Consider the following 22,797-nt stretch of genomic DNA (forward strand, 5'->3'; position numbering starts at 1 on the left):
CTTTAATCCCGTGAAGCCACGGTAAAAGTGTGTGATAAAAGCCTGGTGTAGAGAAGCCCGGTGTAGAGAAGCCCAAGATTTCACCAAAAAGAGGGCCAAAAAAGAAACATTGATTTGTCAGGGAAGATACAAGGAAATATGGACTGACACTGATTAATAAGGACAGTTTGAGAACAGTGACTAGGTGAAAGGATTTTGCATGATCAAGAAATATTTCAGGTCAACCTGGCTGGGTTGTTCTTCTTTCTGCCTTGTGGCTTAAGTTGCTGACTTGAGTCAGATGGAGTTGTTTGATCAGCAATCTCGTTTCTACCATGCATCTGCTCTCCAGGCATCCGCCAAAGCACTGCCCCTGCTTGCCCCCTCCCCCGAGACCTACACTCGAGCCCCCATGAGCTCAGCGAGTCGCCTGCACTCACCTCGGGCCCATCCGGCACGTGCCCGCCATTTTGCCACTTTTTTTTTTTAATGGAAAAAGGGAGTTAAAAAAAATGCACATATGTAAATATGTGCAGTTTGGGGCCGGGAAAGCTTAATATGTGCAATATTAGAGGCTTTATGACTCTAATATTGCAGATATTAAGCTTTCCCTGCCCCAAACTGCACATATTTAAATATACACATTTTTTAAAATCCCTTTTTTCTATTAAAAAAATGGGCGAGCAAAATGGCAGGTGCTCGCCAGACAGGTCATGGTGAGTCTGGGACAGCACGCGCAGGCGCGAGCGAAGGCAGGGGCTCGGTGGGTGCGGTCCGGAGATTGTGGGGGTGATGTACTCCCGGACCCAGCATCCCTACTGCTCTCTGCCTATAACACATTGTCAGTTGGTACCCAGATTGTCCTGTGGAAGGCTAGTAGGTAGATAGTCATGCACTATTGGATCCCCGGGTCTTTGGAGCTGTTTTCCACTTGTAAGATTTATAGGAAAGTTGGCCAGCCCCGAATCAGAGCATGCTCAGTGGTACAGCTGGGGCTGGACCTTGGGACAAAGTCCAGATCCCCACAGCCCAGAGGGCCTCCCAAATGACCACCCAGAGACAGGTGATGGGGACAGTGGCAAATAGGGCCAGAGTCAGCATCTGGGGACCCACTGGGGCTGCCACTGCCTCTTGCAGCATCCTTTCTTTCGTATTATTCCTAAGACATTTTTAATCAGGGTGGGGCTGGCTGGGCATGCGCATGGTTATAGATACTCATTTTATTCTTTTTTTACTTAAAAATATATTATCCTTTTCTATAACAAAATGGCGTTTATTCCCAAGTAAGTCTGTTTAGCATCGAGGCAGTGGAAGCAAACTCCGTTTTATTTCTCGTCATGAAGGTGCCATGATTTTGGTGAATTTAAATGGCAAAACTACACATCCTCAGAATATTCCCCCCCCCTTTATTAGGGTTAGCAAAGAGAGGCTGCTGGGGGGGGGGGGTCTTTTTGCTTTAAAATATCAGGAATTTCGAAGCAGTTGTAAACCATGCAATGGTGGTGGGGAAAGAAATGTTTGTTGTGTGCTTTGCAACTGAAGTAATACACATGACCGTCGGAAAGCACCCCCACACACATACACACTCGAAGATAATTAAATCCAGGGTCTAAAATTACCTAGCTACACTGAGCAATCCTAATGTGGACTGCATCACTGAGGAGGCATAGCTACAAGTCCTCCTTACATCATGGTTTTCATCACGAGAACAACTTACGAGATAATTTCACTGAACAAAACGCATTACATGGGGAAAAATAGCCCTTAGTGAGCTATGATGTCGAAACAAGTGGATACCAGCTGAGTTCTGCAGTTAATGAACTGGCATCAAACTGTGCCACCTAGATGATTGTATAGCCTGAAGTGACTGATGGGTGGTTTAAGCTTCATTACCTTTGCTTTTGAACAAGTTTTCAGAAAAATTTTAGCCCAAGAATGTGAATTTCCAACACAGATTTATTTATTTATTTAACATTATTTAATTACAGGTCACCCACTTCTCAGAATGTTGTGCGGACACAAAACCTATTACAATTACTGGAGCTTGCCACTAAAGATTCCCCCGAAGGATGGCACTTCTTTTGTGTAATTGGGTAACTGAATATGTCAGTATTTGTGCAATCTCAGGGCTAGAAAAGGCCAGAAATAACCTAATCCAAACTCCTGCTGTGAAGGGAAGTATGTGCTGGTCCAAAAAAGTTCTCAAACAGTTCCAGGCTATGATCTGAAGGCACATGAAGCAACCACCTAAGCAGGTCTCGGTCTGGTCGTTGCTTGGAGGGGTGACCACCTGGGAATCCCATGTAGCACCTTGAGTTCTAGAATAAAAGAAATGTGGGATAAAAATGTAATTACATATAATAAACAAATAAGGAGCTCATTTCATGTAATTTATATTGCAATTTTCCGTGTCGTTTGGTTACTTCAAGCATTCTGCAGAAATGACAGCAGGTAATCCTTGACATGGCAAAAGAATGACATAAAGGGATGGTGTATTGCTTGTGTCATTTCCTTAGATGAGGGGTCAGCAACAGATAGCTCCTGTCCTAAATATGACCTAGTGTCCCACAGTTGTCAGACCAGAGGCAAAGATGGTTGTGGACATTCCCTGAATTCCAGAATCTTTATCTACAGCAACAGATCTTACACAGGGCAGGATGGATGATGTAGTTTTCTGAGCCAGTTTTGGGGTTGCTATCTCTCATAGAGAATAAAATTGTCACATTAGTTTGTATAAAGTAGCACACACTGATCTTACGGACATTATGATTTTATGAATGCAAATAGCTATTTCCAGAGACTATTTCAAAAAACTAAGACACACAAAACACATACAAGATGCTACGTTAACATCTGAAGTAAAATGTTTCGACTGGGGGAAAAAAGGCTTTGTTCAGGCTTGCGGCACATAGTCACCATATAATTATAATGAATCAATATGCAAATTAAGTAAACATATGCATATTTTCCAAGGTGCCCATCTTATCCTGCTTATAGAAAGGGGTTGGTGCAGGGATATTTTGGTCCAGAATCATAGCCCTTCTTTAAAATGTAAATCTAAGTGTCTTGGGCAATTGCGTTCCTAACCCATGATCCCCTGATATTGAAATGCAAACCATATCTTTGAGGGATCTTCATTTTTGGACATTCCTCTGTCTCTGAATGATGATGTCTACTCAAGTCCTCTTTAGGCATTCATTACTCACGCGATTCCAGTTGTGTGAGGTGGAAAGCGGGTGCATGCCCACTGGTCTCATCTCTACCACCGCTCTCATCCACGACATTGGAACTGAAAGTCTAAAGCAGGGTGCCTGTTCTACACACATAGGCGTCCTGTGTGATTTAGAAGCCAATCAAATAAACCCCACATAATGTCGTCTAATCCAATGTCAGGGTTGCTCTAGGCTCTCAATCCTTTTCACCTTGTATACTTGACCTCTTGGGAAAAATTGTTACTTCTTTCAGTTTGCACTATCACTTGTTCTGCTGATGACATTCGACTCCCTTTTTCTCTTTCCTGTTCTTGTGAATGTGCTCGACTTTTTCTTTATACCCTCCAAGTGACTTTTTCCACATCACAACGACTTCTACCTCCAATTTCAATTGAGAAAAAAAAGTGTGGAACAGTTAGCAGGAGTCTGGAAATGCAGGCCAGCCAAGTATATCAGTGTTATCATAGATATCATAGTGTTATCACAGATATAACTACTGAAAGGTGAAGATGGGCAGCCTTCCTGAAAGGCAGGAGTGCAGAACCTCAGGCTTGGGAGCCGATCTAGCCCTCCTGGGGTCCCAATTCAGCCCACCAGGGTTCCCCAGATGGCCACACCCCTCCCCTGACCCCTCCCCCCTGACCACCTAACATTTGATGATTTTCCGGCTTTTGTACAGTTTTTTCTGAAAGGTTGAAATGCCTTTCCGAAGGCTTCGTTACTGGCTGCAAGACCTTTCAGCGGAAATATGCTGGCCAATTTTTGGCCCCTCCCCTTTTGCTTTTGACCCTGCCCACCACTGGAATGCAGCCCCCAAGGGCATCTCCTAAGTCAAATGTGGCTCTCTGTCTGAAAGAGGTTCAACACCCCTAGTGAACAGCCTTGCAAATACAGGGCTGTGAGTGGGTACACCCAATGTATTGCCCTCGAACCAGCCTGAACCAGTCCTTCCCTCACTATAGCTTCTGGCTTTTTCTTTTGTTCTACAAGAAAAAGCAAGCCTCTACTCAGTCATGGGCTCAAATTCTGAGGATAGCCTTTCATGGAGTTTTCTGCATGGGAACTGAAACAGCAAATACCCACAGTTGGGTAAATTCTGGAGAAACTCACTGATGCTGGGGTCTGGGTCTGTGGTGCCTGGTCCCTTCTTTAAGTTGTGGGGACAGGTTCCATCCTGAGGGGGGCAGTGGGCAGATGTAGTGCCCTAGAGAAGGCAGGAAGTAGCTATGGCATATCTTCCCTTCTTGTCCTGAATCCATGGAGCAGCTTCCAGCAGGAGGGTGTCCTTGGATAGGCTGAGCTCCATGGCTTTCTGTTGCCTGTCTGTAGTCATGCTCTGTCGGCAAAGTGGGTCATTCAGCCTCCACACACCGGCCTGATCCATTCAGGAACTCTATAAATCCTCATCAGAGACCATGGAATTAATGCTGAAGGGCTTGCTGGCAGGGGATCCAAGCAAAAGCCACCTGCTTTTCATATTGAGAGGGTTAAACAGAAGATACTGGGCATTTTTTACCTTGCAGTTAAACATACAAGGGAGACTCCATCAGGGAAATGTTTGTCATCACTACTTTAGACACAAATTTGTTCAGCAGAATCACCCACCCATCACCCACTGTCTGTGGAATGCTTTTCCCAGGTAGACTTTCATGGTGCCTATGTTGTTGTCTTCTTGGCACCAGGTGAAGACATTTTTTTACCTTTCAAGTAGGGATGGCAGAGAATTCCGCCACGGATTCCAGTGAGGCCAGATTCTTTAGAATCCGGCCCCCCAGAATCCGTGGCGGAACGTCCTCCTGCCCCCCCCTGCGGAATCCCCCCGGGACGGTACTTACCTGAGGCGGATGCGGCGGATTCGGTAGTGGCGGCGGATTCGGCGGCTCCGGCGGCTGGTCTCCTGGCCAGCCGCAGCTGGGCTGCTTCCGCCGCCATTGCCGTCCTGGCTTGCAGCCGTGATAGGGTACGTAAGAATTTACATAGCCTATCACGGCTGGGTTAAAAACAAAACAAAAAACTGAGCATACACAAATGGCAGCGGCTACGACAGCCGCCATTTGTGTGCCCTATTTTTCGCCGACTTATCTTACGTAAATATTTACGTAAAACAGTGAAAAAAAGGGGAACGCAAATAGCGCCCACTACGCTATATTTACATAAGATAAATCGTCGAAAAATAGGGCACGCAAATGGCGGCTGCCGTAGCCGCCGCCATTTGCGTATGCTGGTGTGTTGTTTTTTTTTACCCAGCTGTGATAGGCTACGTAAATTCTTACGTACCCTATCATGGCTGCAAGCCAGGATGGCAATGGTGGTGGCAGCAGCCCGGCCACGGCCGGCCAGGAGACCAGCCGCCGGAGCTGCCGCTGCCGGAGCTGCTGGCCATCGAGAATTCCGGGGGGGGAGGACCGGATCGCCTCCCCCCCTGTCGAGGATTCCGGGGGGAGGGACGGAGTGCTTCCCTCCCACACCATGAAAGATTCCACGAAAAGGTGAGTTTTGTACATCCCTACTTTCAAGAACTATGTTTTAGTGCTTTTAGGTCTTTATATTGTTTCATCCCTGCTGATGTTTTTACTCCTGGTTTTATTATGTGCTGATTTTATCTTGACTTTTATCTGAGTTGCTTTTTTTGTTTTTGTCTTGTTTTATCTTGTTTTTATCTGACTTGTTTTATTGCTATTTTGTATCTTCTTCTAGGCAATGTCATGTTGCCTCACCAAGGATATTCAGTGGGAGATCCCTCCTTTCTCCTTTTCATTGTTCTGCTTCCCACATTAGCCACTTGCTGGCAGAGCACCTTCTTTGGGATATTTTGTACTGGACACCTTCTTAGTCCACCTTTCTCTTTCAGACAAGAGTGGCACTTTGGACTGAAAGGGACTTGGATCTGTAGTGCCACTGTATCCCTGTACCCTTTTGTGTGACTTGCTACTTCCACTCTTCCCTTTCCCTCCACCCCTCTATTTTTATCTTAATAGACCTTTATCAAACCTTTAGTTGGTGTGATTTCTCTGCATGACCTCAGTGCTAATTTCAGTGCTCTTGGCTTAGGAGGGTGGCTCCTGGGTATTTTGGGGGACTGGAAGTCTGCGTTTGGCCAGTCCTATTTTTGGAAGGAGAGCCAGGAACGGGTCTTGAGTGTCCTACCTCACAGGGAGGTTGGGGCTGGTCCCGGCAGATCCCTTCATAACATCTCAGTCCAATGATTCCATCTCCTATTTGGAATGCTCTTGCTTGTGATGGTCCCAGAGGCAAAGTCATCCTACAGGGAGTAGAGCTGATGTGAAGCATGATCCCACTTCTTTTCGGTTCCTTTTTCTTCCACTGTGTTGACTCAAACTCAGGGGATCCGCTGTATGCCCCATGTTGTTCTTCAGGGTGCTCTTTTCTCACCTAAGCTTCACCCTATACACAAACAAAAGTAAGAAAGAAGCCCACATGAGGTTTCTTCTCAGAAGCCAGACTCAAGGCTTTGACATTTGTCATCCTAAGGGAACAGAACGACGCCAGGCCACAATGTCTAAATACTTATGAGGTCATGAGCATCAAAAGTGTAGCTTCTGGTTTCTCTCTGTCAGGGCTGAACATACATAAAGCAGGAGAATGCACTGCCAGGATGAGTACAACAAGGAGTGACTTGTGGCATGTTGTTGCCACCCATCCACCATTCTGGACAAGGAAGAGGGACAGCCAGTTTACCATACTACATACGTGTTTTTTTTCAAGTACAGCCTTCCCTCCCTCACCCCCCATTCATTCATTTTCATCCTCCTCCTCTGGAAATCTCACACTTGGGAGAAGGAGATTTGCTCCCTCCTACTCCATTCGACTGATCAACCCATTTCATTGAACTGAGTAACAGGGCTAACTACAACAAAATCAAACCAAATAATACAGCTGGACCCTAAAGAATGCCTTTCTCATTAAACAGCTACTGTATCCCTCACCTAAGTCAAATAAAGTTGGTACAATTAAATATCATGTACAGTACAATATGCTAGAGTGTGGAGCGCTCCTGGTCAGGGTTCCAGTCAGCCAGATATGCACTCTTCCAGGATACGCCATAGCATTCCCTCTCCACCCTATCCCCAGATGTCCCCCTCCCCTCACACATTCAGTCAGTATTCCATGCTCGCTGAGCACACTCAGTCCTTGTCAAGATTTGGCAGGGAAAAGGGCTTTAGGGCTTTTTCCTAAATATGTTGCGAATCTCCTGCAAAGGGTGGGATTTCCCTGAGCCTCCTTCTTGTGTGCGGATGGTGCTGTTATGGCTATGTAAGCAATGGCACTCATCTTTGAAATCTGGAAAAAACGGGGTGGGGGGATGATAACCAGAACTTTGAATTGTGCCCAGAAGTAGGGATGTACGAAAGTCACTTACCTGTTCGCGGATTATGTTGATGTTGGGGGGGAGGCGTTCCGTCCCTCCCCCAGGAACCCTGGCCGGCTGGCTCCGCTCCACAGGGATTTTGCGGAGCCGCAGGCCGGCTCTGCCAGCAGCCGGACATCTGGCCGCTGGCTAGCAGGGATGCAAATGGCGGCTGTAGCCGTTTGCGTCCCTGCAGTCAGCCGTGATAGGCTACGTAAACGTTTACGTAGCCTATCACGTCTGACTAAAAAACAACACGCGTACGCAAATGGCAGCGTACCGTGCCAGCTGCCGCCATTTGCGTTCCTTCTTTTGGCACGTCTTAGTCTACGTCAAGATTTACGTAGACTAAGACTGCGAAAATAAGGGGAACGCAAATAGCGTAGCAGACGCTACACTATTTGCGTTCCCCTTATTTTCGCTGTCTTCGTCTACGTAAATCTTGACGTAGACTAAGACGTGCCAAAAGAAGGAACGCAAATAAGGACGCTACGCTATTTAGTCTTAGTCTATGTAAATCTTGACGTAGACTAAGACGTGCCAAAATAAGGAACGCAAATAAGGACGCTACGCTATTTGCGTTCCCCTTATTTTCGCCATCTTAGTCTACGTAAATCTTGACGTAGGCTAAGATGTGCCAAAATAAGGAACGCAAATAAGGATGCTACGCTATTTAGTCTTAGTCTATGTAAATCTTGACGTAGACTAAGACGTGCCAAAATAAGGAACGCAAATAAGGACGCTACGCTATTTGCGTTCCCCTTATTTTCGCCATCTTAGTCTACGTAAATCTTGACGTAGGCTAAGATGTGCCAAAATAAGGAACGCAAATGGCGGCGGCCATGGCCGCCATTTGCGTACGCGCGTTTTTTTTTTAGTCAGATGTGATAGGCTACGTAAACATTTACGTAGCCTGTCACGGTTTTTTTTTTTTTTAAACCTAGCCGTGATAGGCTATGTAAATCTTTGCGAAGCCTATCATGTCTTTTTTTTTTTTTTTAAACTGGAAATGGCGGCGGTGGCAGCTGGTCGGAAGTCCATCCACCACCGCCGCCGCCGCCGAACCGCTGCCGGAGCCGCCGCCGCCCGGAAGATCCGCCCCAGGTAAGTCTTGTCCCGGGGGGGCCAGGCCATTCCGCCACTGATTTCGGGGGGCCGAATGCACTGGCATTCAGCCTCCCCGAGTTCCGTGGTGGAATTCTCTGACATCCCTACCCAGAAGCCAGTTTGAAACAAATGCAACTGTTGTAACTAGGTGTTATACACTCCCAAGGATTTTGCTGCATTCTGGCCAGCCGACGTTTTCAGGGACTCTTCAAAGGCAGCCCCACAGACAGCGTGTTGTAGTAATCCAATCTGGATGTAACAAATGCCTGTGTGACCACATAAGGCTTTATCAGGAAGCTTCCTAGCACAGGAGCAGAACTGCAACCCGTTCCAAGGCATTTCAGTGGTAGTGGTGTACGAAACCCCACTTACCTTGCTCCGCTGGGGTCTGCACGGTGGGGCGGCGATCCGGTCCCCCCCCCCCAGAATCCTCAATGGGGGGGAGGTGATCCGGTCCTCCCCCCTGGAATCCTGCCTGGCTGGCTCCACTCCTCAGCCAGTCCGCAGAGCCGCTGGCTGGGCCAATCCACAGCGGGGCCTCCATCTGCTGCCGGGCTGCTGTGGATGCAAATGGCCATTTGCGTCCCTGCTTTAGCTGTGATAGGCTATGTAAATAAATACGTAGCCTATCATGGCCTAGCATAGGGACGCAAATGGTGGCCACTACGCCGGCTGCCATTTGCAGCCACAGCAGCCCGGACGGCCAACACAAGGTAGGTCCGTTCCGGGGGGATTCCGGGGGTGGTGTTGGGGGTAGTCCGTTCCGCCATGGATTCTTTAGAGTCCAGCCTCACTGGAGTCTGTGGCGGATTTCTCCGCCATCCCTATTCAGTGGTGGTTCCAGGCCTGGCATCAGCACTCAGCACCCTCTGGCAGCTGCCAGAGCCCGAGACTACCCCCACCAGGGCCTACTACAGATGCCTTGCCTGGGCTGCTCTTTGAAAGATGCTTTCTCTCAGCCTGCAGGATACCCTGTTAATTACCCACAATGCCCCTGTGGAATGTTCCTTGTGAGAAGTTTAAAGGAGATGCCTGGGATGATCACAGCATCATGCAAAGACCCCGCAAACTTCCATGAAGGAGCAATCTCAGTCGCAGGATAAAAGCCCAGTGTGAAGGGCCCTTAACACACTCACACCTCCTCCCCCTGCACCCTAGCCTCGGGAGTCTGCTGCTCTTACAGTCCTCCACTGTTGCTCCACTGCCTTCCCCTGCTCCTTGCTGGTCTGCCCAGCCTTCCAGTTCCCAGTATTAATTCCACCTGTCTTCCCAGTCCTCTGCCAGCCTCCCAAGCCCCACCATCTTAGCTTCCCAGGAAGATCCTAAAAATACAGAGTTGGATCCCAGGACTTTCCAGTGCTTAGAGTAGACCCACTGAAATCAAAGGGACCAGTTCACCAGACCGTCCATTGTCAGGAAGTGGTATCAGAATATCTTGTATGACTTCTCAATTTGTTTGTGCAACATGAATTAGACCTATGAATTTTGGACTAGGCTAGGTTGCTTTATTCCCATGTTATAATATCATGTGTCTTGTTCATGTGCTTGTAAGAGATACCCCTGAAACTCAATAGCCATTCTTTACATCACAGCAGGGGCTACAAGGCGCAAAATCCCAGTGTGCACCAAAAAGGGGGTGGCACAATTAAACCCTTGGAAGTTTGCAGGATCAGGACCAAACTTCACACACACCCACTCCTAGTTGGGGAGGCACCTGACGCATCAGCAAAACCCTGCAGAATTACCCCAGAAGAGGGAAAATCCCACATGCAACAAATACAGGCTGCCTGAAAGGAGCAGAGCGGCAGCAATCTCAAATGCTCTTGCGGCACAATTCTGTAGGTGGCCAAAATAATCCACAGTGATCACCAGAGACATGATAACCCACAGTGGGTTAAATAACCCCTAATGCAGACTGTGGGTTAGCAGCGTGAGTTATTTCGGCCAAATATGCCATTGTGCGTAAAAAAACTAAAAAAACCCAACAGATGACACGATAACGATATTGTGGGTTATCATGATGTCTGAACCCGGTCTTTACATCATGCCTCTGGCAACATATTTATTTAATTGCTACATTTATATCCCACCTACTTCAAGGAGCACATGGTGAAATATAATGGTCTCCCCCAATTTTGTCCTTGCAACAACCCTGTGTGGTTTGTTAGGCTGAGAGATGTGAATGGCCAAAGGTCATTTTAAGATTCAGGAGTGAGGGAGTCTCCCCCATCCTAGTCTGATATTTTAAGCATAAACCACACCATACCTATGGGCTTCTGTTGGAAATGGTCTTTGATGATCTTCCCTCTGGATTCTGTGGAGATTTCATGATTAAGGGCGCAATCCTACGCATGTTTAGACAGAGAAAAGGCCTACAACTCCCAGCATTCCCCAGCCGGCTGGGGAATGCTAGGAGTTGTAGGCCTTTTCTCTGTCTAAACATGCGTAGGATTGCACCCTAACTGCGTCAATTCCATCTAATAAAATGACAGTGGTGTATTTGGTTAATTTCACTCCCTCAGAAGTTGCCCTTCTAGACTATTTCCCCACAACAGTTTGTGGCTCATTTTGCTCACTCGGAAGTTGCTATTCCAGACTGTTTTGCACAATACAGACTATAGCCCAGAACAGCTACTGACATGGTTTCCTTGGAGGTTTGGGAGCTTATTACATCTGTCCTACCTACTAACGTGTGACTAGTGAGTTTGGTTGATTTGGCTCACTCAGAAGTTGCTGTTCCAGCCTGTTTTGCACAATACGGACTATGGCCTGGAAAGGCTATTGAAATGTGATTTCCATGAAAGTTTTGGAGATTATTATGTAAGTCCCATCTAGTCCGGTGTGACTGGTGAGTTTGATTTGACTCACTCGGAAGATGCTGTTCCAGCGTGTTTTTCGGAATACAGACTATGGCCCAGGATGGCTATCGGAACACGGTTTCTGTGGACGTTTCGTGGCGTATTGCATCCCTGCCATGGAGTTCAGAGTGACTGGTGAGTTTGGCTGATTTCGCTCCTTCGGAAGTGTCCGTTCTGTGCCATTCCATTCCTGATGTGTTCTGGGCATTATGGGGTTAATAATAATAATCTAATATTGCAAGGGGATTAGTCCTAAAATATTGTTCTCAAATGTTTCTAGCACATGCCACTATTCGTGGCATACGTGTTTTTTTTTAATATAAAGGGGCCGTTCTGGCCTGTTCCGGCTTTTACACCGTCCCCTTTGCAGAGCACCTAGCGAATACTACTAGGCAGGAAATCCTCTATTATCCCCTTTTCAGTACTGGTGGTTACAATAAAGCCGTCTTGTCTTGGGGCTCCTTCACACCGGGCTTTCATCCTGGGATTGAGATGGCTCCTTCACGGGCATTTGCGGGGTCTTCACATGACGCCGTGTCCCCCCAGGGCATCTCCTGCCCTAAATGCCCTTTGCTCCGTTTTTAAATAGGTCGCAGATGATGAGCTATCCAATTGCTCCCTTGTGTTGTGTTCCGCTTCAGTTCCCTCCTGAAAAGAGGAGAAGCGGGAAGAAGAGGAGTTAGACCAATGGAAGACAAGGGAAGACTCAGCTACAGGAGAAAGGGGCAGGGGAGACGGGGAAGGGAGTGCGTGTAAAGGGGGTCTGTTGTGATCCTGCATTTAAAACGGAAGCAGAAAGCCCCGTCTGAAATGCAGGATGTCAGCCTGGTGCGGAGACGCCCCGACTCTGACCTCCACTTGGGTCAGTGGAGGCTGGCGGCTCTGATTTCGGCGGGGCTGAGCATCCACTCTGGGTTTCAGTCAGAACCAGCCAGAAACCTAACGGGCCATCCCAAGTGCTGGACCTATTGGAGGGCAGGATTCGGCGTTTTCATAGAATCATAGAATAGTAGGGTTGGAAGGGGCCTACAAGGCCATCGAGTCCAACCCCCTGCTCAATGCAGGAATCCAAGTCAGAGCATCCCTGACAGATGGCTGTCCAGCCTCGTCTTGAAGGCCTCCAGTGTGGGAGAGCCCACCACCTCCCTAGGTCATTGGTTCCATTGTCGTATTGCTCTCACAGTCAGGATTTTTTTCCTGATGTTCAGCCGGAATCTGGCTTCCTGTAACTTGAGCCCATTATTCCATATCCTGCACTCTGGGGTGATGGAGAAGAGATCCTGGCCTTCCTCTCTGTGACAGCCTTTGAGTTGGAGTGAGGTGTTGGGGATGTCCTATGAAGCTTTAGTCACTTAGGCCAGTACTACTATTCCCTGGGGTGGGGGAATTATGTTCTTCCCATGATATCTGCCTTTTTTCTCTCTCAATTGCCTATGGAGCTTCCATGTTCTGAGATCAGCTAAAACTGTGGACTTCACAGCATTCCTATATGCTTTTGGCAGCTACCTAGAGACCTGTGTAGTTTGGCCTAGCCAGCAGCTTTATAGTTAATTAAATAGGCCTTTCACACAGATCAGTAATTCACTTTACCTTGGAGCTGTTCTGGCCAGCTGTATTAGTTCATCCTGAGATAAGACAGGTTTCGCTTCCCATGGGAAACTGACCCCCCCCCCCCCAGGTGGGCAGAGGCAGCCTGTCAGCTCCTGAATTAAACTGAGGGAACCCCATAAAATCAAGCAGGCTGGTTTGCGTCTCTGGTCTTACTCCAAGGGGGAATATACATGCTACCAGCTTGGAGAACTTTTGCCGGTCCTAGAGGAACGACTTCTAGTCCATCTTGGGGACTCAGATAGACGTATCAGCTGTGACAGCTTCATTCGCTGATTAAGGGTGTGAAGTTCTTTGCATATTTATTCTTATTCTGCATCTATTTTCCAACAACAAACTGTCATTCTTTTGCACAAGTGGCTTTGTTTCATCTTGGTAATATAAAATAATCTAATTTGACTGGGACCTGACAGAATCAGAGCCCCAGATCAATACATCAAGCAAGGCAAAGTTCAGGTTCTAGGTAGCACCTTAGAATCATAGCACAGAATCACAGAATAGTAGGGTTGGAAGGGGCCTACAAGGCCATCGAGTCCAACCCCCTGCTCAATGCAGGAATTCAAGTCAGAGCATCCCTGACAAATGGCTGTCCAGCCTCGTCTTGAATGCCTCCAGTGTGGGAGAGCCCACCACCTCCCTGGGTCATTGGTTCCATTGTCGTATTGCTCTAACAGTCAGGAGGCTTTTCCTGATGTTCAGCTGGAATCTGACTTCCTATAACTTGAGCCCATGATTCCGTGTCCTGCACTCTGGGATGATCGAGAAGAGATCCTGGCCTTCCTCTCTGTGACAACCTTTCAGGTACTTGAAGAGTGCTCTCATATCTCCCCGCAGTCTTCTCTTCTCAAGGCTAAACATGCCCAGTTCTTTCAGTCTCTCTTCATAGGGCTTTGTTTCCAGTCCCCTGATCATCTTTGTTTTGGAGGGCTCCTTCAGAGTTCTGGCTGGTTGACGTATATTAATTTTAAGGAAGGGGGATAAGCGGAGTTCTGGCCGGTTCTGGCTGAAACCCAGAACGGGTGCTCAGCCCCGCCACAATCGGAGCCGCCAGCCTCCACCGGCGCGGGGCGGTCTACGAGCGCCTTCGCCAGCAGCCAGGCCGCCGCCCGCGCTCCCGACACCCTCGGTCGGGCCGGCCCCGCCGCCCACAGCGAGGCTCGGGCGGGGCGACGCCGGCCCTGTCCGCGGGCGGCACAGCGGACGCGCTCCCGCGCTCGGCGCCCCCCCGCTCGCAACGGCCCCACCCAGCAGCAGAGAACCGTTAACGCTCCCCTCCGCTGCTCGTTTATGCGCGGGTTTGAATAACGCGCGTGCTGAGGTCACGCGGGCGTCGCTGGCGAGGAGCGAGGGGGGGAGCGGCGGCGAAGCCATGGCAACCGCCCTTCAGCGTTTGCATCCTCCCCCCTCCCCCCCTTTCCGGCGAGCGACCGTCCGCCCGCCCGCCCGTAACGTCGGCTGCTTCCCCGCCCTCCCCTTGGCGCATGCGCCCCTCTCCTCCCTGCCCCCCCCCCCGAGCGAGCCCGCACCGTCGCGCGGGGCAGAGCGGAGGCGCGCCGCCGAGCGAGGCTGGGCGCTTCGCCTGCGGCGTGAGGGGACGGAGGCGGCCCCGCCCGCGGAGCCCTTCCGGCCGTGCGGCCCCGGCGGCGCCCTTCCCGGGAGGGGCCGGCGGCGCGGAGCCGCTGCGGGGCACGTCGAGGACAGGCGAAGGAGGGGAGGGCGCCCGGCGTGGGACGTCGGGCGGGCGGAGCCGCCGCCGCCGCCTCCGGGGAGGCCCGTCCCAGTGGCCGTGCGGCGCCGGACCGAGCCCCTTCCCGCGGCTGTGCCTCCCGCTTGCTCAGCCCGGGACTCCCGACGGTCGCTCGCTGCTCAGCGCCCCTCGTCCCCCGTTCCGAGCGGGGGCCCTTCTTCCCCGCCGCCCCCCCGTGTCGAAATACCCCGGGGAACCCGCGGAGGAGCTGCTCCCCCTCCGCTTCCTCAGTTTCGGAAGCCCCCGTCCCCTCGCCCCAAGCCCGCCGAGATGGGCTGCACCCTCAGCGCAGAGGACAAGGCGGCGGTGGAGCGGAGCAAAATGATCGACCGGAACCTGAAGGAGGACGGCGAGAAGGCGGCCCGGGAAGTCAAGCTGCTGCTCTTGGGTAAGGCGAGACCGGCCGGCCGGCCGGCGCGGGCGGCTTTCGGTCGCCGCCTCGCCTCGCCTCGCCCTGCTTTCCTTTCCCTTCCCTTCCCTTCCCTTCGCCCCCGCCCCGCCCCGTTGCCATCGCGGTCTCGACGGCGCGGAAACCGCGCACGATGCTCCTGGGGCGCGTAGGGCCTGACGGAGAGTTTTGCTCGCCCGCTGTGCGCCCCCCTCCTCTGCGGAACTCGAAGGGTCTTTTTAAACCCCAGATCACACCCTTGTACTCAGCTTCCACCCTTTGACTCCCGCCCTCACAATTCACCGTTCTCCTCCTCCTTCAAGAAAGCTCTCTCTCGTGCAGTCGTCAGGTTAGACTGAACAGAGAAGGAACCCACGTTTTGAACACCCTAATTAAGATTAGGGTGTTTTAAAGTGCTTTCAGAGATTATTAGTCTGTGTAGGCCAGCCACAAATGCATCTCAGGGCTGCGTGAGGCCAGCCACAAATGCATCTCAGGGCTGCGTGAGGCCAGCCACAAATGCATCTCAGGGCTGCGTGAGGCCAGCCACAAATGCATCTCAGGGCTGCGTGAGGCCAGCCACAAATGCATCTCAGGGCTGCGTGAGGCCAGCCACAAATGCATCTCAGGGCTGCGTGAGGCCAGCCACAAATGCATCTCAGGGCTGCGTGAGGCCAGCCACAAATGCATCTCAGGGCTGCGTGAGGCCAGCCACAAATGCATCTCAGGGCTGCGTGAGGCCAGCCACAAATGCATCTCAGGGCTGCGTGAGGCCAGCCACAAATGCATCTCAGGGCTGCGTGAGGCCAGCCACAAATGCATTTCAGGGCTGTATTCTGAAGTACCATATTGTACCCCTTACTGCAGTATGTCATTTGGGCCCCATTGTCTGCCTGCCCGGAATGGTCATGTGCGCCGGGCTGTTTCTGTTGACAGCAGAAGCACAACCACACTGCTGCTTAGATGAAGCACCGATAGTATTAAGGCTGCAGTTAACTCAGCGCAGTGTCGGGGGATATGACAGGAACGTGCGTTAGGCTTGGGCTGTAAGTTTCTTAGAATATTTGGATAAATGATGTCGGGATAAGGAATGGCTCAGGATTGCAATGTTTACATTTAACCCCACCCCGGCCCACATATGTTGTATGGAATTTGTGTAAGGGTGAAGAGGGAAATCTCTGCAGATGTGGCACATCTGGAAAACTAACAGGCATTTACTGCATGGTAAAACCATGTTACAGTGTCTGATGTGGAAGAAGACACAAACTAGTCCCCCCTCCCCCCAAGAGTTCATAGATCTCCAGCTTTCTCAGTTCCACTTCAAATATTTGATGCATTAAAGGTGCAATCCTATGCTTGTTGAGGCAGAAAAAAAGTCCTACAACTCCCAGCATTCCCCAGCCAGCCATGCTAGCTGGGGCATGCTGGGAGTTGTAGGACTTATTTTCTGTCTAAACAGGCATGGGATTGCAGCTTAAGTTGTTGCTTTTGAAAGCTTATGCTGGACAGTAAGGTCATAAGTGCTTTATTTTTCATAGATACCTTTTTCATAGATATCTTTTGCTGCATTTCAGGGCCTCTTCACACATGATAGCTTTCCTATAATTATATCGCATCCTGTATAAAAAAATACAAACTCAATCACATGTGACAAAAAGGTCTATTTATCCTATGCATTACAACCAAATATGCTGAAGTGGTATTTGTATAGAAAAATTGTCAAGGCTAATGTGGCCGTTCTAGCCTGATTGAATATATGTTTTCTCAGATCCCCACCAACTTCAGTGGGGCTTACACCCAAGTATATAGGAAACTGCCTAATACTGAGTCAGATCATTGGTCCATCTAGCTCAGTGTTTTCTGCACTGTTTGACAGCAGCTTTCCAGGGTTTTAGGATTTCCAGGGTTTTAGGATTTCCAGGGTTTTAGGATTTTTTTTCCAATCCTACCTGAAGATGCTAGGATTGAACCTAGCACTTTCTGGATCCAAAGCATGTACTTCACTGCTGAGCCCTGACTCCTGCCGTTAGGTAAATGTGCATAGGATTGTAGCCTGATCTTCATGTTTATGGAGAAGTAAGTTTCACTACTCTTAATGAGTGTCATTCCTGTGTGTCATTGCATGAGATTTACAGCTTCTCCTGGAAGTGAGTCTCATTAGATTCAGTGGAACTGAGTAAAATTTTAGATCTGGCTTCAGTTTGGATTTATTTATTTTTAAATGGAAATAACCATTTGATCCCACAGGTTTTGGATCTTTGGTCAATTTCTTAAACGAGTTTCAGAATGAGTTGCTGTGATAGCTATTGGCCTGTCTCATCTGCAGCACTATTTGCTTGTACTGCAAAGTTTAGGAACTGCTAGAATGTATAGTGAGGGATGTGGTTGCAATGAAGTGATTCTTAAATTTTCTTATGTAGACTGCTGTTCTGGTTTGCATGTTCTTTGTGGGCCATTTTTTAATGTTATGGCTGCCATGTGAGACGCTGATAGAAACACTTTAAAGTTGAAACTTAATTCTTTTGCACTCTTGTGAAGCTGAACTGAATACATAGGATGCAGGAAAAGAAAAAAAAAAACTATTGCTAAGAACTGGACAGGCATTGCTAAGTATGCATGTTCTATTGGTCACTGAAGTGTTTGTTGGTCAAATTACTGTTTAGTGCTAATCCAGTATTGAGCTTTAATTTCCTTGTTTGTGCTGGAAAAAGCTGTCAGCATTGTCTTCTATTTTTACTGTAAGTTGGGATACCATCTGAAAACATAGTATTATACTTTATTACTGTAATAAATCACTTCAAAAATTCTGTACACATTAATAATTTGCATCACAGAATTTCCTCTTCTTGGAGGTTTGTCAAAAGCTCATGTTTGAGCATCTTTCAGAACTACTGTAAATGATCCCTGTTTGGGCTGGCTTTGATTAATCTCATAGAATTTTTTTAAGGATTTTAATATAACATTAATGAAATACTGTATGTCTTCTAAAACTAAAAACCCCCTGTTCCAAACATTGATGATAGGGCAGTCTATAAACATTTTCTCACAGATGGAAGTTTTGCTGTTGTTTTTCTTTGCACTGTAGTAGACAAATTAGTGGAGATCCAGCTAGAAATGTCTGTAGAATGTGTTGTACATCTTTGGTATAAGTTTTAGGTTATTAAAATTCCAGAGATGCACCACATTTCATATAATAAATTTATAAGACATTTTTGAAAAACTGTGTGTAGAATCTTCTTCCACATAATTAAGGAAATTCTGCATGTAAATATTTAAAAATGTATTTCAGATTTACATGCTAAATGAATCCAGTACTGAGTTAAGTGTACTTTGATTAATTCTGGTCTAAAGTAATTAAAAAAAAAAAAGATCTCTGAAGAATGTGGAGTTTTTCTTCATTCCAATGTTGTACAACAGAATGGGATATACTTCAGGCTAATGAGATGTATTTTGTTTTTGTTCTCATTAGAATACCAAGATTCACCAATCAGAGCCATGCACAAAAATAGCAGCTGGAGCTGATTGCAAAATGGTGGCTTAAAGTAGAGCCAATTACCTACTGCCATTCTTGAGTTATATGATGGACTGGGAGTCGGGAGATCTGGGTTCTAGGCCCTACTCGGCTGTGGAAGCTCACTGGGTGACTTTGGGTCAGTCACAGACTCTCAGCCCAACTCGCCTCACAGGGTTGTTGTTGTTGTGAGGATAATACGGAGGAGGAGGAGGAGGACTATGTACGCTGCCTTGGGTTCCTTAAAGAGGAAAAAAAGGTGGGATATAAATGTAATAAATAAATAAATGGAATGATTGATATATACCAGTACAGACCTACATCTAAGTTATTACAGATCAAGGGTACCAACAACCTTTTTTAGGGGGTGAGGAAGCCCTTGCTGATCATCCAGCGATCTATAATAGATGGCAATCAGTGCAGAAACTCCCAGGTTCAATCCTTGGTATTACCAGGTAGGGCTACAAAAGACACCTACCTAAAACCTTGGAAAGCTGCTGCCAGGCAGCAACTCAGTTTGCTTGTAATGGGTAACTGGGTTGTTTCACCTGTAGTTAGTTGCGGTGAGCATGTTGCCTCATACGTGCCCATTGCTTCTGATTTCTGAAACAGCCCAGGAACACCCAGTTGTTGTGATGTGCGACCTTGGCACTCTGGATTGTTTAGGGATAGAGTTTTAACCAAATAACAACCATGGGTTCCTGGGCTGTTTCAGAAAGCAGAAGTGGGCAGGAGGGAACCAGAACCAGAACACTCCATGGTTTGTTAACCGTAGGGTGTCTGATCATCTGAACCGGTCAATATTGACAATACTGGGCTGGATGGACCAATGGTCTAACTCGGTGTAAGGCAGCTTCCTATATTCCTAATGTTCTGCTTACCACAGTTTTACAATAACTACACAATTGATTCTATTTGGGAAAGCTGAATGCATCTTATATGATCTATATACGGTATTAAGATCAAAATATTAAACTATATATATATATAGTTCACAGAAGGAGCCCTCCTCCCTCACTAATAGCACTTCTTTTGAGGTGTCCTTGTTACTTCCTGTTTTAATCTAAAATGTGCAGACGTACATGATCACAGAATCCAGGTTTGAGTAGTTCTAAATACCACTTGAAAGAGCTGATATTTCACGTATATTTTTTGAAGTTGCAGTATGATGTGGTCTTCAGGGTTCTACCTTCCTTTTCCATTAAATAGGCCCATATGTTTATCTTCACCCTTCTGAAAAGCAGAAAGGCTTAACTAGAAATATAAGCTGGTTTCCAGGTAACGGTATGAGTAGTTCAAATTGTAGTGAACAGGAAGACAGGTACAATTAAATCATTTAAACTGAAAACATTTTTTTCAGTCAAGTGAACAACTTGACTTATTTGTTAAGTCAACTATGTGTATCTTGATTTAATTAAGGGACAGCTGGACATTATATTATGTTCTCAAAGCTGATTCTTTGAATATGACTAAAGAAGCATAAACTATGAAGCCTGTTGACAAAGCTCTATTGATGGTGCATATAGAGAAAACAACAATGACATTCTATGGAAATGTGTGGGTTACTGAAATGCCAGAGGTCTTAGAAAGGAGTTGGAGAATAGTCATGTGACCTTTGATAATCACAGGCTCCTAGTATGAAAGTGTGCATGGGTGTTGGGGTGGTTTGTGTTAGGGATGGAACTTAGGCCAGAGAACTTGGAGTTCAGAATAGGGTGGTCTGTATCAGAATCGACAGTCTGAGAATCGACATTGGGTCTGAGGATAATTTGAGGCTGTAAAAAACTACCAAATTACCAAACTACAAAACTACCAGGTGAAGATCCTAAGAAGACATATGAGAAGAAAATGTTTCTTTACGAAATCAGGACAAGAGTGTGTGAATTTGAAAAACAATGAAAGGAAGCCATTTTGAACTATTTAAAATGCTTTCTTAACATGTTTGCTTTCTAAAAGTGGAAATATCGTATGTGTCTAGATGCCCTTCCTCCAAGATACAATGAAGTCATCTATACCAACTTGCTTTTCATTTTTATTGTGTGTTTATCATTGTTCCCTGATTATTTTTTTTGCTAATGGTGCAGCTTAGACTAAGAAATGATTTCTTTTAGATTAGTCATGTTTCAAAACTGCCTTTATTTAGTATATGTTCTTGTTAAGGTAGTATCTGAAGCTTGTTTCAAACCATGATTTAGGCTGCATTTGCACATAATGCTAAATCATGGTTTATGTCAGTATGGGTTCTTGAATCATGCTTTGTTGTTACATGTGAATTCAGAACTATGGGTTAACTATGGGCTGTTAATCATGAACAACTCACAAAAAAGAACTCATGGTTTGTTGTTTGGTTGTGAACTCTGGGTGTTTAAACCATGGGTGTCGTTACGTGCAAACCCAGAACTGTGGGTTCTTCATGGGTTGTTCACCAGGCTTCAGAGGGGGTGGGTAAGAGTGGTAAAAAAAAAAAAATCCAGCAGCTCTACATGCTGTTACTTCAGTGCCACAAGGTATGTGGGATATAGGGAGGGAGTGGTGAAAGGATGGAAGCCAACAACCCAGGAATTGAAAAAACAACCTGCAGTTTGCTCGTTCATTTGGCAGTCATATCATGGATTAACTCTGGGTAAGGCAACAGCCCATGGATTAATTAAATCATGGGTTGTTGTTACATGTGAACACGGATGGTCTTTGTAAACCTGGAATCATGGTTAACGTTTGTGCTGACAAACTGCTTAACAGTGGTTAAAAGGGAAGAAGGGAATTTGTTCAGGGAGGAGAGACTCTGTGGATAAGTGTAGCTTCCTGATAGTCTGGTTCTGTGTTTTTTAAACACTCCAGGATCCATTGTGGCATCTGCCCTGACACTCTGTGTTTAAAAGATGGCATGATAATTGACCCTTTTTTTGTCTTGAGTGTAATATTTGGATGACACCTGCAACTTCAGCTGATTTTTCTTGTTCCAATTGTTCATATTTTTGTGTGTAAAAGAAAATTGAAATAGATCAGTGGGAAAATGATTTAAGATCAATATATAACAACATATGATTTATAAACTGGATGCTGGTCGTTTATTGCAATTTGGAGCAACATATGATTTTAAAAAATATTTTTTGAAAAACAAGTTCAGTATCTGTAGTCTTACTGATAGTGATAATATACTATCGTGGAAGACAAAACAAAATACATGATTTTGTTAACAGTGGAAGTAGAAATGTTCCACAAAAGCATCTAGTTAAATATTTTTAGAAACTTGCTAAGTAGGCAATGGAACCTCAATATTCAGAGACAAACTACCTATCTGAGCATATTCAGCCAGCTCCTTGTGCATACTGTCTCACATGTTCTGATGAAAAACTATTCCTCTAAGCTGTACCTCAGGTGTAGGTTACTTGCTTCTACCAGCCTTCTGTAGGTACCCTTGGGAAGATGGCCTTATATAAGGCCAGGTCCGCGACACCCCTTTCTTCCCTCTCTCTTCAAAGACTGGATTTTTCCAAACTCCCTGGACACCTTGCTACTGAGATCAGTTATGCGCAGAGAAACCTATGCATGTGTGGTTATTGTTGAGCTGCAGTTTAATACCAGTCTTAAAGAGTAGTTAAACCAAAAAAAGTTTTTTTAATTGATAATATAGGGAAATAAAAAGTAAAAACACTTCCAATGTCTTCGTTTGAGTTCTACATTAATAGTTCTTAACATGGCCCTAAGATGCAATAAATTACTAAGCTAAGATGTAGATATTTACATACTTATATCAAATGGTGATCAGCTTTCCCCAATGGGTGATAACTGATGTACACCCCCCCACACACCGCACACTTTTTTTTCTTTTACAAAAATATTCTCTCTGTGCATATGTGCCCACATGTGTATGCTTGGCCAATTGGGTATGAGAGCTCTTGCTTAACCTCACTTGCAAATGTTGACAAGCCAGTGTAAAACTGGGTTTTTCAAGTGCATCTTTGAAGATGTGTGTTAATTGCTGGAGACAGATGTGATAAGGAATGGAAATAGTGCT

The 22,797-nt window shown here is 46.8% G+C and overlaps 1 protein-coding gene and 1 long non-coding RNA gene across 3 annotated transcripts in view; one reads left to right on the forward strand and one right to left on the reverse strand.

Annotated features, from left to right (window-relative positions):
* Positions 1-1,917: 1,917 nt before the first annotated feature.
* On the reverse strand, positions 1,918-15,363 carry LOC146340169 (uncharacterized). 2 transcript variants are annotated; one of them, XR_014784484.1, is made up of 4 exons: positions 15,217-15,354; positions 11,536-12,173; positions 6,339-6,596; positions 1,918-2,297 (listed from the first exon to the last, which is right to left on the reverse strand). It is a non-coding gene; the product is annotated as an uncharacterized LOC146340169 (long non-coding RNA). The 2 variants fall into 2 exon arrangements; XR_014784483.1 differs by lacking the exons at positions 1,918-2,297; positions 6,339-6,596 and adding an exon at positions 10,670-11,012 and having other exon boundaries at positions 11,125-12,173; positions 15,217-15,363.
* Positions 14,627-22,797, forward strand: part of GNAI1 (G protein subunit alpha i1) — a 35,607-nt gene continuing 27,436 nt past the window's right edge. Inside the window, exon 1 of the mRNA XM_084811074.1 lies at positions 14,627-15,268. Coding sequence (XP_084667200.1) covers positions 15,151-15,268 — 118 coding nt within the window. The 5' untranslated portion in view covers positions 14,627-15,150. The remainder of the gene's footprint in view (positions 15,269-22,797) is intronic.

Source organism: Heloderma suspectum, chromosome 7 (genome assembly GCF_057233095.1).
Source record: "Heloderma suspectum isolate Gila_16-S chromosome 7, 16-S_ref, whole genome shotgun sequence".
Taxonomy (NCBI): Eukaryota; Metazoa; Chordata; class Lepidosauria; order Squamata; family Helodermatidae; genus Heloderma; species Heloderma suspectum.